Source organism: Microcebus murinus, chromosome X, assembly GCF_040939455.1.
Source record: "Microcebus murinus isolate Inina chromosome X, M.murinus_Inina_mat1.0, whole genome shotgun sequence".
Classification (NCBI taxonomy): domain Eukaryota; kingdom Metazoa; phylum Chordata; class Mammalia; order Primates; family Cheirogaleidae; genus Microcebus; species Microcebus murinus.
Window position 1 is genome coordinate 4,258,615 of NC_134136.1, and position 15,626 is coordinate 4,274,240.

The 15,626-nt window shown below is 49.7% G+C and overlaps 1 protein-coding gene across 1 annotated transcript; it reads right to left on the reverse strand.

Moving 5' to 3' along the window:
• Positions 1-6,014: 6,014 nt before the first annotated feature.
• On the reverse strand, positions 6,015-13,877 carry LOC105855332 (acyl-CoA wax alcohol acyltransferase 2). Its single transcript, XM_012736247.2, has 7 exons — positions 13,793-13,877; positions 8,853-8,963; positions 8,430-8,500; positions 8,028-8,232; positions 7,252-7,426; positions 6,381-6,580; positions 6,015-6,169 (listed from the first exon to the last, which is right to left on the reverse strand). The coding sequence occupies exons 1-7, from the start codon at positions 13,875-13,877 to the stop codon at positions 6,015-6,017; spliced, it is 1,002 nt and encodes a 333-aa protein (XP_012591701.1).
• Between the last annotated feature and the right edge of the window lie 1,749 nt (positions 13,878-15,626).

The following is a 15,626-nucleotide window of genomic DNA, read 5'->3' on the forward strand; positions in this document are numbered from 1 at the left end:
TCTGACCCAAGGGGGCTGCTGCTCCTCTCTTGGGTGTGGGTGGGGCTGAGGGTGGGGGTGGGGTGAGTGGGAAGGGAGCGTTGCAGCCTAAGGAAAGGGCCAGGGAGGGGAAAGCTGCCACCAGGGCACCCTCGGCAGTGGAAGCATTCCTGCTGCTCCACACTGTGGCCCGCAGGAGGGTCAGGGTGCTCTTCCCACCCAGGCCGGGAGCCACGCTGTGGCTGTGGAGAAGGAAGGCTCGCTCTGCCTTGGATCCATTGCAGGGAATGGCCACAAACCTGCCTGCACAGAAGAACCCGAATCTGTACTTGGGGCCACATGTCTCTCACTTTGTTTACAGCTGTGCTCCACACTCAGAAAACTCCCGGGGGCAGCCTCCTCCTTGCCCTCATTCCCAGCCTGACTAGAACTCCTGTCTTGTTTCTCCACAGAGCCTACCTCTGTCCGAGACAGGTGCCTCACCTGGGACCTGTGCTCGTGTGAGTCTGGGACATTCTTTAGCTTACCTGGGCACAAAGAGAATTTTCCATTTATTAAGCAGCACAAATGTTATTCATCTAATCCTAATTGAATTGTGTCTGGGTATAAAAGGTTGGACTGGGTGACCTCTAGACGTCCCTTCAAATTCTATTTCTGACTCTTACCAGGCAGCCACCACAATAGCCTTCTAAGTTCCCAAACCCCAGGCTGCCCCAGGTGATCAGCAAGGCCTCAAAAGGACGAGAGGTGGGGAGAGGACAGAGAGGTTTTGTTCAGATTTGCTGCAACTCAAGTGGTCATTAGTCCAGGCCTTATCTGAAAGGACAGTGGCTCATGACCTACTGACCCAGCCTGTCTTCGCTCTGGCTTCATAAACCATAGCAAAGCATAGTCACCACAGATGCCATGCTCAGGAGAAGCCAGTGTCTAGGCATCAATGTCTAGGCTATGGGCAGGGCTCTGTCCCTTAGTTCATGTCCAAAGGCACCTTCCCTTTATCCCCACCCGATCATATGGTAGGACCATTCAAGTGCCTGCCTTATTTCTGACAGCCTGGGCCCCACCTGGCTCCTGGGTGCTAGATCCAGTCCAAAACTGGGTGGGGCACCCTTGGACAGTCCAGTCCTCTTGCTCCTGAAAGGACTTTTCTTTTCAGAAGATGGGGAATAAGTTCCTCTAGGCAGCTGAAATCCACCAAGAACAACAGGTACTTATTTCTCAGCTGTGTCTTCCCTTTCTAAGCAGCCACACTGCTAGGTCCTTCCAGGGTCGAGGCAAGAAGTGCTGGGCTAGGCCTCCATTGTCTAGTTGCTAATGATGGCCTTGCAAACCCAAGGTGAAGCAAACTTTAGGCATGTGTCTGTCTCCAACTCCTATAAAGTGCCTTGGACAGTGCGTCCTTGTAGCAGGAACCTCTCCTTAAAGTTTGGAAAGTAATTCCTCTTTTATTATCCTCTTTGAAGAAAGCAGGGCAGACAATATTACAAATGCCATTGTTTAGGTGAGGCTCCGAGACATTAAGGACTTTGACCAAGATCTCACCCAGTTTAAGTCACAGACCTGAGGCTTCAGCCAGGTCTAACTGCAAAACTATTCTGTTACACCACAGCATCATGTGGAATTTCGGGTCTAGAGAGAATCAGTAAAAGTGGTGATATGGAACCAAAATCCCTGACACTGCTAGGGAGAAACCCAGAGATGCCCATTTCCACCCCATGTTCTCTTGGCCACCAGGGATTCTGTGGCAGAAGAGTTGGACGTTTCTTGGGGAAACAGCCAGCAGCCTTAAATGTCTTGTGTTCAGCAGAGTCTTGTTGATACCACGTACAGGCAGCGGGCCTCTGAGACCCATAGGATTGGTGGCCCTCGTGTTCTTTCCCCCATCTGAGGAACCAGCCAACCAACTGTCATGTGCGGAGCCCCTGCTGTGGGCAAGGTCCTCCTCTTGTTCCCCTGCTGACAGCTTACAGGGGCCAGCCTGCTGCCTACAGCGACTAAGTATGACTCCTCAGCTCTTTCTATCAGACCACAGAGACCTTAGCACTGCCAGGGGCTCTCAGGGATAGAGGGAACACCTGAGATTGGTTCTAAGGCCAAAAAGGTCTGAGGAGAGAAGAGGAAGTCTTCTTAATCGTGCCTCTAAAGAGCATTCTAATACCTATGCTATTCTCCAGATATGGAGAGGATTTTAGGGGAAATAGGATTCCCATCTGACCCTTTATTCATTCTGAACCCCCCAAAGGAACCCTGTGGAGATGATGAGGGAGCAATAGGTAGCTGGGGCCCCTGTTGCTGCGAAGTCATTGACAAAGTGGCGAAGTGATTTACTGATAAGAGAGTATGGGAGTAGATTGACGATTTGTAATTATGCCAATGTGAGTTTACCAGAGGGCCAAGGCTAGTGTGAATAAATGGGACAAGAACATTGTGGGCAAGCAGATGACAGAGATTTGAAGGAGAATTGCATGGCAGAGGCCTATCCCGGCTGCTTGGGCTTCAATAGCCAGGCTGGCACAAAAGGCAGCTGTCAGAGGCGACTCAACTACTGGTTACCTGAAAAAGTAGTCTTTGCCTATTTCCCCCTTCATCCATCCTGAGCCAAATTTCTTTTGCTGAACAGGAAAGAGCTAGGAACCCTGGAGGTAAACAAAGACTTTGATCCACATGTGAGTGTGTGTGTTTTATGTAACTTCTGGTGGACACAAATAGATTCAGAGAAATTTCCACCTAAAAAGGCCCCTAGAGGGAATCTAGCCCAACCTACATTCCACCCCCTGTTGCTCATGTGGAAACTGAGGCCCAGAGAAGGAAGGGGGGGACCTACCCAAAGTGGTGAGCAAGCCCCGACTCCAGGCTCAGCAGAGTGAGAGAGTAGAGCAGTCCCTGTCCCACATGGCCCTCTTCTTTCTCCCACCCACAGACTCCAGGCTGGAAATGCGTGGCCTCCTCCCAAGGCATTCTCCCAGCTCTTGCCTCTGGACTGGAAGGCTCTACACTGGCCCAGTACCAGGAAGTCCTTGGGCTACTCTAGTCCTGCCTCAGGCCCCATCCCTGCCTGGAGTCTCCCCAAGGCCCTGTGAGCACAAAGAAGGAAACTGATTTTTTATCTTAATCCATTTCAGGGCTCCTTCCAGGAGGTGTTGGGGTGTGCCACTTCTTCATTCCTCCAGCTTAGATAAGGGGGTTTTGTTTTGAGAATGGCCTGGAGCAGGCCCAATGCTGCTTTTGGGGGGCCAGCATCCAGTGTGAGATACTGTGTATATAAACTATATATAATGTATATAAACTGGGATGTAAGTTTGTGTAAATTAATGGTCTATTCTTTGCAAATAAACTGCTCCCCCCCTTCTTGAAATTGTCTTGAGCACTTCCTACATGTTAGATGCTTCTTTGCAAGTGACACCACACATGAGCTAGGGGAAGGACCCAGGTACCCATTTTAAAGGGGGAGACAGAAGGAAGGTAGTCTGAATTTTCTGGCAAAACATCCCCATCATCCTCTATGCCCCAAACCACATCCCTCATCCCCCATCCCCCATTCCCATCACCTTATATCTTCTCCTATAACCACATGCCTGGTAGGTAGATAGCCCAGCAAACGGCACATTGTCCTGGAGCAGGGACACACATCATGGAGTCCCCCTCAGCTTGAGACTGGGGCATCTATAACATATTTCAGGCCTGGGCCCCAAACAGCTTGGGTAGATCCAGCCATCAGCTCCTCACGAAGGTCTCATCCCATTTTGCAGATTTTGAGCATTGAGGAAACTGATGCTCAAAGAATTTAAGTAGTTCACCCAAGGTCACCAACAAGGGAGTGTGTCTGCCTGGTCTGACTCCCAGTCCAGTACGCTTTCCACCCTGCCGTGCTGCCTCCACCACTTGGGCTCAAGCTCTTTGCATGAATGTTGTAATAAGAAAGAGGATCCCAGGAAGAAGAGCAGATAGCAAGCTCGAGAACACGTAGCTCAAGGGAGTTCTGGGCACTCTTCACAACCCCAGCAGCCTTTGCCCCCATTATATAGGTGGGAAATGTGACACTTAAGCAGCAATGTGCACACAGTAGCACGTGACAAATCTGCATTGGCCAGATGTGCAGGGCCTGGATATTAGAGCCCAGGCTGGTCCTCTGGCCACCTTAGAGGTCTTTTTTTTTTGAGTCAGAGTCTCACTCTGTTGCCCAGGCTAGAGTGCCGTGGCGTCAGCCTAGCTCACAGCAACCTCAAACTCCTGGCCTCAAGCGATCCTCCTGCCTCAGCCTCCCAAGTAGCTGGGACTATAGGCATGTGCCACCACACCCAGTTAATTTTTTCTATATATTTTTAGTTGGCCAATTAATTCCTTTCTATTTATAGTAGAGACAGATTTCCCTCTTGCTCAGGCTGGTTTTGAACTCCTGACCTTGAGTGATCCCCTGACCTTGAGTGATCCGCCCGCCCAGAGTGCTAGGATTACAGGCGTGAGCCACCACGCCCAGCCCAAGGTCTTTTTTTAAAAGGAAACCAGTCACAACAATCTTGCAGACTGTTTAGAAACATGGAAGCTCAGGGAAAATGTAATCTTTGGCACAAGATGTAACAGGAACAGCAGAAAAGTGGAAGCATGTCTTTGCCCCACTCTGTACAAATCATCACACGAGGCAGGCACCCAGGGCAGAGGCAGCAGATCACACCGTAGTAAACACACACGATGTTCTAGCCCAAATTGTCAAGCTCAGTGCAGGTAAATCATTGGACCAAATGGCATCCACCCAAGAGGGATGGAACAAAGGAGCTGTGTGCCAAATTGTGTAACCTGTCATTGCAACAACCACTGGGCCAAGAGTCCAAGACTTGCCATTCAGAAGAGTTCTTTCTGGCTGCTGGAAGCCAGGTACCTCATTTCCATCTGAGCAGTCTGGCTGACTGTCACACAAAGGGCAGACATAGGGCCAGGCAAGTATGGGCAAGTTGCTGGGGGAAAGACAGAAAATTAGGCCTGAGCCTGACCCGTTGTGTTACAGCTTTATGAGGCAGAAACAGTGTGGACTAGGGAGTAGCAGGCGGTATCAATTACTTCAGCTTTCAACACAAGATCCTACATTGTAAACCTTTGAAAAAATGAGATGCCATGAAATTTAGGACATTGCTCAGGAACAGGAAATGGGTAAAATGGTTGGAGGGGAATAATTTTGTGTAGCTTTCCAGTTTACAAAGTTCAATCATATCCAATATCATCTGATCATCCCAACAGCCTTTGAGGTAAGCAGGGGAGGGATTATTAAACCCATTTTATAGAAGAGGAAGCTGAGGCTCAGTGGTGACTGATTGCATCAAAGTCACATGGCTTGAAGGTGGTGGAGCCTGAACTCAAAGCCCACCAGCTCTCAAGGCATCCAGTCCTGCGTGAGTCTTGATGCCACGAGATGGGGCTGTTTGCGAGGTAGAGAAGGAAAGACATGCGCAGGGACCCTAGAGCTCTCAAAACAGACTAGTTGGGGCACACAGTATCAGAAGATGGGATTTTTATTCTGTCCATTGTTTTCCTTAATGCTGGTGCCAAGGTGCCTTCAGGGTACCTTTCCCCTAGGGTCTCCCCTGCTTCTTGGGGCTATCTCCCCTGTAACCACAAGGAAAAAGCAGAGAAGAGCTGGAAGGAGAAAGCAACAAAGTGGGAAAAGGAGTGCAGAAAACATCCAAATGGACAGCCCCTTCCCACAATGAGGACTGGCCAAATCAGGAGCAGAAGCCCTGCCCCATAGGGCTGTAGTCCCCAACCCCTGGGCCGCGGACTGGTACCGTCCATGGCCTCTTAGGAACCAGGCCGCGAAGCAGGAGGTGAGCGGGGGCCAGTGAAGCTTCATCTGTATTGACAGCTGCTCCCCGTCACTTTCATCCCCCTACCCACCCTGGGTCCATGGAAAAAATGTTTTCCATGAAACTGAACCCTGGTGCCAAAAAGGTTGGGGACCACTGCCGCAGGGGACTTTTGTCCTCCTGTTTTCACCGGTTGCATCATACCTTCCAGCCAGGCCGAGAGGCTGCTGAGGATGTCTGTCAAATTATCACCAGCTCCTGGGTCTCTGAGATGCCAAACTTGGTCTTATGCTCGTCAAACAGTTTGCGTAGAGCATCGATATAGAGTGCGTGGTATTTAGCCACAGTCTCCTGGCTCGGATTCTCAATCTTGGGCAGTGGTAGAGGCTCCCCAACTGCCAGGGGAGACAGAGAAGGAAAAGGAGAAAAAGCATCAGAATAGCTCACTCCTCAGAATGGGCACCAGGCCTCAAGCCCAGGCTCTGCCCGCCCTCACCTCAAAGCCACCACTCATCCTAGCCAGGCTCCCTGCCTCTGAGCATAGCCCAGCCTCAGAGCTGGACCCCGTATCCTAGAGCAAGGCTGCCAGCAGAAGGGCCCACTCACCAACGGTGGTCACAGGCCGAGTATAGGGAAGAAAGCCCCAGGAGTTCTTGGTGAAGCCACGGCCATAGAAAGCACAAGGGTAGATGTGTACCATTCTCCGGAACCACTTCTGGAAGCGGTTGGCCAAAGCCCCAGGAGTAAAAATGTGCTGATCGTAGAGGTCTGTCTCCCCAAAGGCATATGCAGGGATTAGAGCCACCCTGCAGAGGAAACGCATGGTCCTTTGATGCCCAGAAAGGTAGGGACTCTGCTAAAAGCCAGGCGTGTTAACTGCCAGTGGTCCCTGAGTCTGCCTGCAGGCTGCTCAGACCCCAGCCCAGCTGTGCCTAGGTCCAAGCTGCAAGTGGGGGCTCCATGGCCTAGCCCCGCTGCCTGTGGGGCGAAGCAGCAGTAAGCCACAGGGAGCAAGCCCAGCCCCTCCTGTGAAGCCCCAGGTTTGGAACACTGGACGATCAGACCTGAGGGCCATTTCTGTGGCTTTCTCCTCTTTAACCCACAGGCTACGCTTGGCCCTCTCTGAGATGGGGTTGCAGGCAATCCCCTTTTATAGAAGGACTGGCCCAGATGAGAGACTGGGGTGAGAGATAATAGGCTCAGGGCTGGCCCTCTACCCTTTCTTCTTAAGCAGAAATGCCTCCACCACCTGGCCTTCGCTGTATTCCAACACAGGGTGGCTTTCCTCCACCCTCTTTTTTCTCCTATGTTTCACTGACAAATGAAAACTGTATGTACTTATGATGACTATAGTTAATAACAACATATTGTATACTTCCATCGCCCTCTTTAGATACCACGTCCTCAAAATCCCTTCCTCCCTCCCTGCTGGGCTTTTGAATCCCCTTCCCCCAGTCTGGACCAGACCTGTCCTTACCCGTGTCGAAGGGCCATGCGCACAAAGCCAGACCGGTTCTTCAAGACCAGGGTGGAGGAGCCTGGCTGGCTGTGTCTGCACTCAGCCAGGCCACCGACCACTACGATGAGCATGTTGCCTGTGCCTCTACGGGTCAGCAGAAAGTCCATGGAGGACTGGCTCACAGAGCAGGCACCTGGCGAGCAGAGAAAGCCAAATAGTCCTTGGCCACTTCCCAAACCCCCTAACTTTCCTCCCTATCCCTTCAAAGGAGGGAGGGAGCAAGGAACCTCACTTCAAGCAGGTGCTCCTAGGGTAGCTGTTTAAGACCAGAGAGGGCCAGGCATGGTGGCTCACACCTGTAATCCTAGCACTCTGGGAGGCCGAGGCTGGAGGATCGCTCGAGGTCAGGAGTTTGAGACAAGCCTGAGCAAGAGTGAGATCCCGTCTCTACTAAAAATAGAAGGAAATTAGCTGGACAACTAAAAATATATAGAAAAAAATTAGCCGGGAATGGTGGTGCATGCCTGTAGTCCCAGGTACTCAGGAGGCTGAGGCAGGAGATTTGCTTGGGCCCAGGAGTTTGAGGTTGCTGTGAGCTGGGCTGACACCACGGCACTCACTCTAGCCTGGGCAACAGAGTGAGACTCTGTCTCAAAAAATAAATAAATAAATAAATAAATAAAGAGAAAGACCAGAAGGGATCATGGCGTTGGCCTCACTCTCACCCATTGCCCTACGCTTCTCCCTTGGGAAGTGATTGCTTCTTTGGCTTTATGTCCCAGGAGCCAACTCACCTGTAGCCATTACATATTCTCTGAGGAAAGGCACCCAGAAAAAGGCTCCCAATGTGAGCATATAGGGGGTGATGCCAGGAAAGATCTTGGAGAAACCTGACATCTCTGTGGAAAAGTGGCCAAAGCATGCGTGGGACATGAGGCCGTGAGGGTGGCAGGCGAGGATGTAGTTGTGGCTGGGGGAGATATCATGAGTCTTCAGAAGCTGCGGGGAAAGTGGAGTCAGGAGGGCTACAGCCAGACAAGAGGACTCTCCTCTTTCGGCCAGAGACCCAAAAGGGAAAGGGTGTCACTCTCACAGGCCGCGACGTGGACGATGCCCTCCACCCCTAACCTGCCCCAGCTGCTAGCACTGGAGCTGGGGCTGGGGCCGGGGCCTGGGTGGGACCTGGGGCTACTCACCTTGAGCGGGAAGTAATTGCAGTAGTGTCTCCACAGGCGCCACCTCCTCACACAGCGAAAGCGGCGGCCACCTGAAAACAGAGGCGATGCGGCCAAGCCTGGCCCACCCCGCCGTGGCCCGCCACAGGTGCCCTCGCTCACCGCCACCTCCCGGCCTCTTCACTGACAACCAGGGTGGGCACATTGGGCCCAGTTTAGGCCAGACGTAGCTTCCGCTTCACTAGCTGCCCCTCTCCTAACCCAGTCCGGTTCTGATCTGGGCCTTTCTAACACCTTAAAAGGACCCCTTCCCTCAGCTTCTCTAGCCCAGGGAGGGACAGGCGGAAGGGTCACCTGAGAATCAGCCAGAGCCTCTTAGGACTCTAATGAGAAAGGAGGAAAGAGCATGTGATGTGTGGCGACACAGGGCCGCAGGGCCCTTACCTCGCTCAGGGGTTTTCCAGTCAAAAGCCAGCCAGGTGAGCATGAGCACAGTAGCAGGCCAGTATGGTGTGAACATCACCAGGTAGAGGTTGACAAGGATCACGGTGATCACTGGAGGAAGCCCAGCCCAGAGTTAATGCACTGTGAGCCGCCCCTCGCGCTGACCCTCCCCCTGGAGTTCTGTCCACCCCAAGGTCACACGCGCTCTCAGCCAGGCCCACTCAGCGCTCTCACTTCCTCACCCCAGCACGCGGCCACACGCCCACGTCCCCAGGCCTCTCTCCTCTCTGTCTCTGGGAACCGGATTCGGATCTGGAAGGCAAGGTGTGCTCCTCCCCAGCCGTGCCCCGCACGGTGAGGGCAGGGAGCCAGTGTTGGGCCCACACGTCAAGAGTCTTGGAACGGTTTTCTTCTACCTCACGTTTTCCTCGCCATATCTTCTCTGCGAGGCATCAGTGAAGGGAATACCACAGAAAGCCAAAACTCACCTTCAGCCAGGTTGGGGACATACAAGACGGCAAACAAGAAACAGAGGAAAACACAAGCTGGAACAGAATGAGGCACCGGGTCAGCAAGCTCCAATAAGATCGGAAGAGTGTAGGTTAGAGTAGTTAGGAAAGAGTCACTGGAGATGGGTCACTCACTTAGAATTACTACTGGACTCAGTTTTTAAAACAGCTGTGAAAAAAATAATGTGAGAGAGTGGGTCAAAATAAACATTAGAAAAGAAAAAAAAAACACTTCAAGGCTGGAGGGTCGCTCAAAGTCTAGAGTTCGAAACTGGCCTGAGCAACAGCAAGACCCTGTCTCTATTAAAAAAAATAGAAAGAAATTAATTGGCCAACTAAAAATATATAGAAAAAAAATAGCCAGGCATGGTGGCACATGCCTGTAGTCCCAGCTACTCGGGAGGCTGAGGCAGGAGGATCGCTTGAGCCCAGGAGTTTGAGGTTGCTGTGAGCTAGGCTGACGCCACGGCACCCTAGCCCGGGCAACAGAGTGAGACTCTGTCTCAAAAACAAACAAACAAACAAAAAACACTTCGAATTGAATATGGTGGTCTGAACACAAGTTTTTGTCTTGACTTCTTGCTGGAGCTCCATGAAAATTATCATTAAAATGTTTTTTAAGATATAAACCCACAAGAAGAAAATGAATTACTGCGGTGCAAACAGTGGATAAGAGATATCACCAAAACACTTGCATGCAGGAAAGCAGATAGAGGAGAGGGTAACTGACTCATAACAACAAAAGCTGAAATCTAGTTACCTGCACAGGGATGCCTACAAGAAGCAAGCCTGTTTGTACAGGGGAATGTAGAAAAGACTCAAAATTTGGAGGCACCAGATGTCACAAAAGGCAGGTATGAGGCACAGGGCTAAAAACAACCAGAAGGTTGGTGGAAAGTGTGCTAAAGAATTAGAACCCCAGATTCCCTCCCCTCTCCTCCACAAGTGGATGATAAGAGGATTATTCTCTAAAAAATCGAACCAAAGAGACTCTAGACTCAAATACACCAGACACAGCTAAGATATTCTATATGCAGGCAAATTATTAATCAAATATGAAGGTAGAATAAAGACAATTTCAGATATACACAGGCTCAGATAATTTATCTCCCATGCCCCTTTCTCAGAAATGAAGGAGTAAACCAAGAAAGAGAAACGCATAGGATCCAGGGGAAAAGGGGATCCAGTGAAGGAGGGCAGTGAGCAGGGTGAGGGCTAGGGAGAGGTGACCAAGGTGCCCAGGGCACAGCATTGAAGGAGACACTCACTCTTGGGGTCATGCAAGCAGTGGCCCAACACTTGCACAGCCCTGAGAGTGAGCACCTTTTAAAATTTTGAAGCAAAGGTGCCTCAAGGGCCCTGGAGGTGACAGCTGTGCATGAGGCCAGACTGTAACAGGAAGATGCTGGGCTCCAGCAGTGATGTCCTCAGTGTCCTGATGTGCTTGACATACTGAGAAATCCACACGTCTGTGGAGAGTCAGGGGATGAATTAGTGATAACTAATAGATTTCCAATAGATAACAAAAGAAGTTTAAAATGAGGCAATTACTAACTTCAGGGGAAACAAGAAGTTGCATGGGAAAAGAAATATAATCCTGGTACATTAAATAGCTCAATTGCGAATAATATTTCCTAGTCGTAGGTGTTTAACCAAAACCTGTGCTATACCAATTTGGGTAGCATGGGGGAAGACAAAGTTCTAGTCATAGTGTATAGAGCCAAATTCTCATCTTCCATATTAGGAAGCCAATAGTAAATGTCTAAAATTGTTACATCAGAAAATAATAATATTTAGAAATTCTAAATAGTAAAATTTAGAAATACAGAAGTAAATACCAGAAGAAAGTGCTAACAAAGTTGAAAAGGACTGCCTCAGGGAAATAGAACTAAGGGTGGAGCAAAAGCCAGCCGTTTTAGGCTTTAGATCTGCACCATTTGAAAAGAGGCAGGAGTCTGGTGCAGAGGGCCCCTTCCAGTTTCCCTCAGGCTTTGCTCAAACCCAGACAGCGTTGGGGACACCTTGTGAGTGTGGCCTCAGGCGGAGCGTCTTGTGAGATGAGTCCTGGATTTGCCACTTACCATGTGTGTGAACAAACATGGTGCTGAACCTCAGTTCCCCATGTAAGGTAGTGAGGGAGGGGCAGGCGCCCTTCTGCCTGCCCCCACTCCAGTGTCACACTCCGGAGTGCCCACACAGGGCCAGGCAGAAGAGCTCCTCTCAACCTCCTTAGCCTTTCTCTGTTCCTCCTACTCCTCTGCCAGCGCACACTGGACCCCAATCCCTCAATATTGCTTCTTCCCTTTCTCTCACCCACACCTTCTGATCACCAAGTCCTATTCATTTTACTCCAGTGTCTTGAGTCTTCCCTCTTCTTTCCTTTTCTGTCCATCCATCACCACTGGCCTGGTCCACATCACCACCATATCTCACCTGGATAATCGCAACAGCCTCCTGCCTGGCATCACCAACTTCCACTCCTATCTTCCTACAATCGATTTGCTGTGCAGAGCTATAATGTTCTCTCAGAACCACAAATCAGATGCCATCGCCCTATGCCAAACCCCATCCTGGCTCCACATGGCCTTCAGGAAAAAGTCCAAACTCTTTTCCATGATTTACAATCCCCGACACAATCTGTCCCTTGCCTGCTTTCCAGCCTCCTCTTTCTTCCCTCTCTAGTTCATTCATTCAGTAAATATGTATCAAGCACCAATTCTGTGCTTCTCACAGCCCCATCCCGCTTAACCACTGGCAGCTCCTTGAATGCATTTTTCTCTCCCCATGTCCTAGGCTTTTCATATGTTGCCCACCCTGTGCCTCAAACACCCTTCCTTTCTACACCTATTTCCTATTTCAAGAGTCAACCCAATTCAATAGAAAAATGGGCAAAGGTCATGAATGTGCAGGTAACAGAAAAAGAAATGCTATTAGCTGATAAACATATGAAAAGATGCTCGACCTCATCGGTAATCGAGGAGGTTCAAAATAAGTCTGGGAGTCATTGCTGTTTACCTATCACTTCTGCTTACCTTCTATTCACCTATCACTTCTGGTGGGAAGGACTGCATATGAGCTCACCATTCACTTTCATTCCCATGCTAGGATAATCCCTTAAGCCACATTTTACAGCATCACAATTTGGTGGTGCCTTCATCAGCCTGAACATGAGTGTCCACAGTGAGCAGAGACTCCTACCAACCTGTGTTGGACATTCAGCATGAACAAGTAGTAAACATTTGCTGGCGTAAGCCACTGGGATTTCAGAGTTAATTTGTTACCATGGCATACTTAGACTATCCTGAGTAATATATACTAAATGCCAGCTCCATGCTCCAAGGGCCTATCTGCATTCTTCATTCCCAGATAGCTTACAAGATCATTGAGTTCATGCCCCTCACTCCAGCGAGTACTCACCTGAACCACCAGGCCAGGTGAGTGCTTTTGTTCCAGGCCCCCCTCCCATAGCAATGATTTGTTTCAGTGGCCAGCATATAAATAACTTATGCAAAGTGCTTGTGGTGATGTATGGGTTGAATGTAATGGATGGGCCGGGCGCGGTGGCTCACACCTGTAATCCTAGCACTCTGGGAGGCCAAGGCGGGGGGATCGCTCATGGTCAGGAGTTCGAGACCAGCCTGGGCAAGAGCGAGACCCCATCTCTACTAAACATAGAAAGATATTAGCTGGACAACTAAAAATGTATAGAAAAAATTAGCCAAGGATGGTGGCGTATGCCTGTAGTCCCAGCTACTCGGGAGGCTGAGGCAGGAGGATCGCTTGAGCCCAGGAGTTTTAGGTTGCTGTGAGCTAGGCTGATGCCATGGCACTCTAGTCCGGGTAACAGAGTGAGACTCTGTCAAAAAAAAAAAAAAGAAAGAAAAGAAAGGAAGGAAGGAAGGAAGGAAGGAAGGAAGGAAGGAAGGAAGGAAGGAAGGAAGGAAGGAAGAAATTGATGGATAAATGGTTGAATTCCTCTAGATGAGAAGTTGCCAAAGACTTCCTCTGCCACCCAGCCAACTCTTTCTCACAGATGGTTAGCTTGAGTCCCTGTGGTCACAGCTAAGCCCTTTTCCTTGGCTAGCCTCAGTGGAACTACTCCCTATCTTCCCAAAACATGGCCTCCACACCCCAGTGTAGACCCAGGAGGGCTCGCCACACACGCCTGCAGCAAGGCACAGGCATACACATGACACACGCACCCTCACAGCCGCACACCCACATGCGCACACGTGTTCACATGGACACTCACGGATCCTACGAATACCATGCCCAGCTGGATCAGGCCACAGGCCAGGGCGACCAACCATCTTGGTTTGCCTGGGACAGCCCCAGTTTGAGCATTGAATGTCCTGTGACCCTAAAATCCTTCGAAAGTCCCAGGCAAGCCAGGATGGTTGGTCACCTTACCAATGGCTGAAGAAGACTCACCGATAAGGAAGGCACTGAGGGCCCACTGGAAAACAGCAAAGACCTCCATGGCGGTCTTGAGGTCCTTCTTAGAAGGCAAGAGCATTATGCCCAGGGTCCCAGTGGCTCCAAGGAAGTGCTATGCTGCTGCCCAGCCCTGACTGCTTGGGGCCTGTGGAGTTTCCTCTCTTCATGCTTTCTTCTCCAGCCCCTGCCTGGTCTCCGCCCTGTCCCACCCCTCCGCAGGATTGCAGGGGCACGTACCGCCTCTGCTCGTGCAGTTCCTTCCAGGTGCCTACCCACCTGCACTTTGACCCACTTGGGCATGGCCTAGGCTGAGATTGTGACAGTGCCTTGCACACCTGGGGAGAGAAATGGGGATGAAGCCCCAGTGTGGGAAGTGACCGGGTGTGGGTGTGTGCTGACAAGACGCCTCCGGTGCCAGTCTGGATGGGGGAGCAGTGGGCAGGAAGAAGACCAGGGCTCAGATGGGACATAGGGTCTGCGTTTCTCTTTCTGACGGCCAGCTGTCTATGGTCTCTCAGTGACAATGTGATTGTACAGCAGAAGAGAGGAGATCACAGGCCAGGCCTAGAAATACCTTTAGCCTTTTGATCAGTCTGGGAGAAGTCATTACTCACAGGAAGAGACATCACATGTGTATGTAAGCTATAGTAGGTACTCAATAAATTTTTTTTGAATGAAGAAACGAATGTTAATACATATGGTACTATTCTGTGTACATGAAATTTCATAATAGGCAAAACTAATCAATAGTGAAAAATCAGAGCAGTGGTTGCCCCTGCTAGGGAATTGATTAGGAAGGGGCAAGACGGAACTTTGGGGGGGATGACAGGGATGTTCTCTATCTTGATAGGACTTTGAGTTACACAAATCCTAGCACTCTGGGAAGCCGAGGAGGGAGAATTGATTGAGCTCAGGAGTTCGAGACCAGCCTGAGCAAGAGCGAGACCCCATCTCTACTAAAAATAGAAAGAAATTAATTGGCCAACTAAAAATATATAGAAAAAATTAGCCGGGCATGGTGGCACATGCCTGTAGTCCCAGCTACTAGAGAGGCTGAGGCAGAAGGATGGCTTGAGCCTAGGAGTTGGAGGTTGCTGTGAGCTGGCTGACACCATGGCACTCTAACCCAAGCAAGAGAGTGAGACTCTGTCAAAAAAAAACAAAAAACAAAAAACAAAAAACCCTCATTTGTGAAAACTCAGTGAATGTACACTTAAAATTTGTACATTTCACTGCATGTACATTTTCCCTCAAAAGTAATAAATATTGAACTCTCATTAATGCTGAAGTGTTTAGAGGTGAAGAATACTGATGTCTGCAGTATATCTTGAAATGCACATAAAATATATTGATGGATGGATAGAGGAATGTAGTGATGAAGAGATATGCAATAAATCAAATACAGCAAAATGTTATCTGCACAATCTAGATGTGTTTACTGTATGATTCTTTCAACTATTCCATAGGTTTGAATTTTTTTTATAATAGAATTTTGCAAAAAATCCTCCCTCAAGATCATAATAAAAAATAAATTTTAAAAATGTAATTTCTCCATGCATGTACATGTGCACACGTGGCCTTTGCATGTGAATAAAAGAAAATATGTATCTAGATGTCGATGCGTTTATATACCAGGTCAGGTGGCTCTCCAAGTGTGTGTTTGATGGGGAGTGTTGGTGTGAAAGCATCCAAGCCCAGCCAGGTGTGTGCTATGTGCCAAGTACACGTGAAAGAGAAAGACTGGAAAGGTTTCTCAAGGCAACATGATTGAGGACGTAGTATATACACTCGTCTAGGTAGCGGGGTCAAATCAGTGAGCAAAACAAAC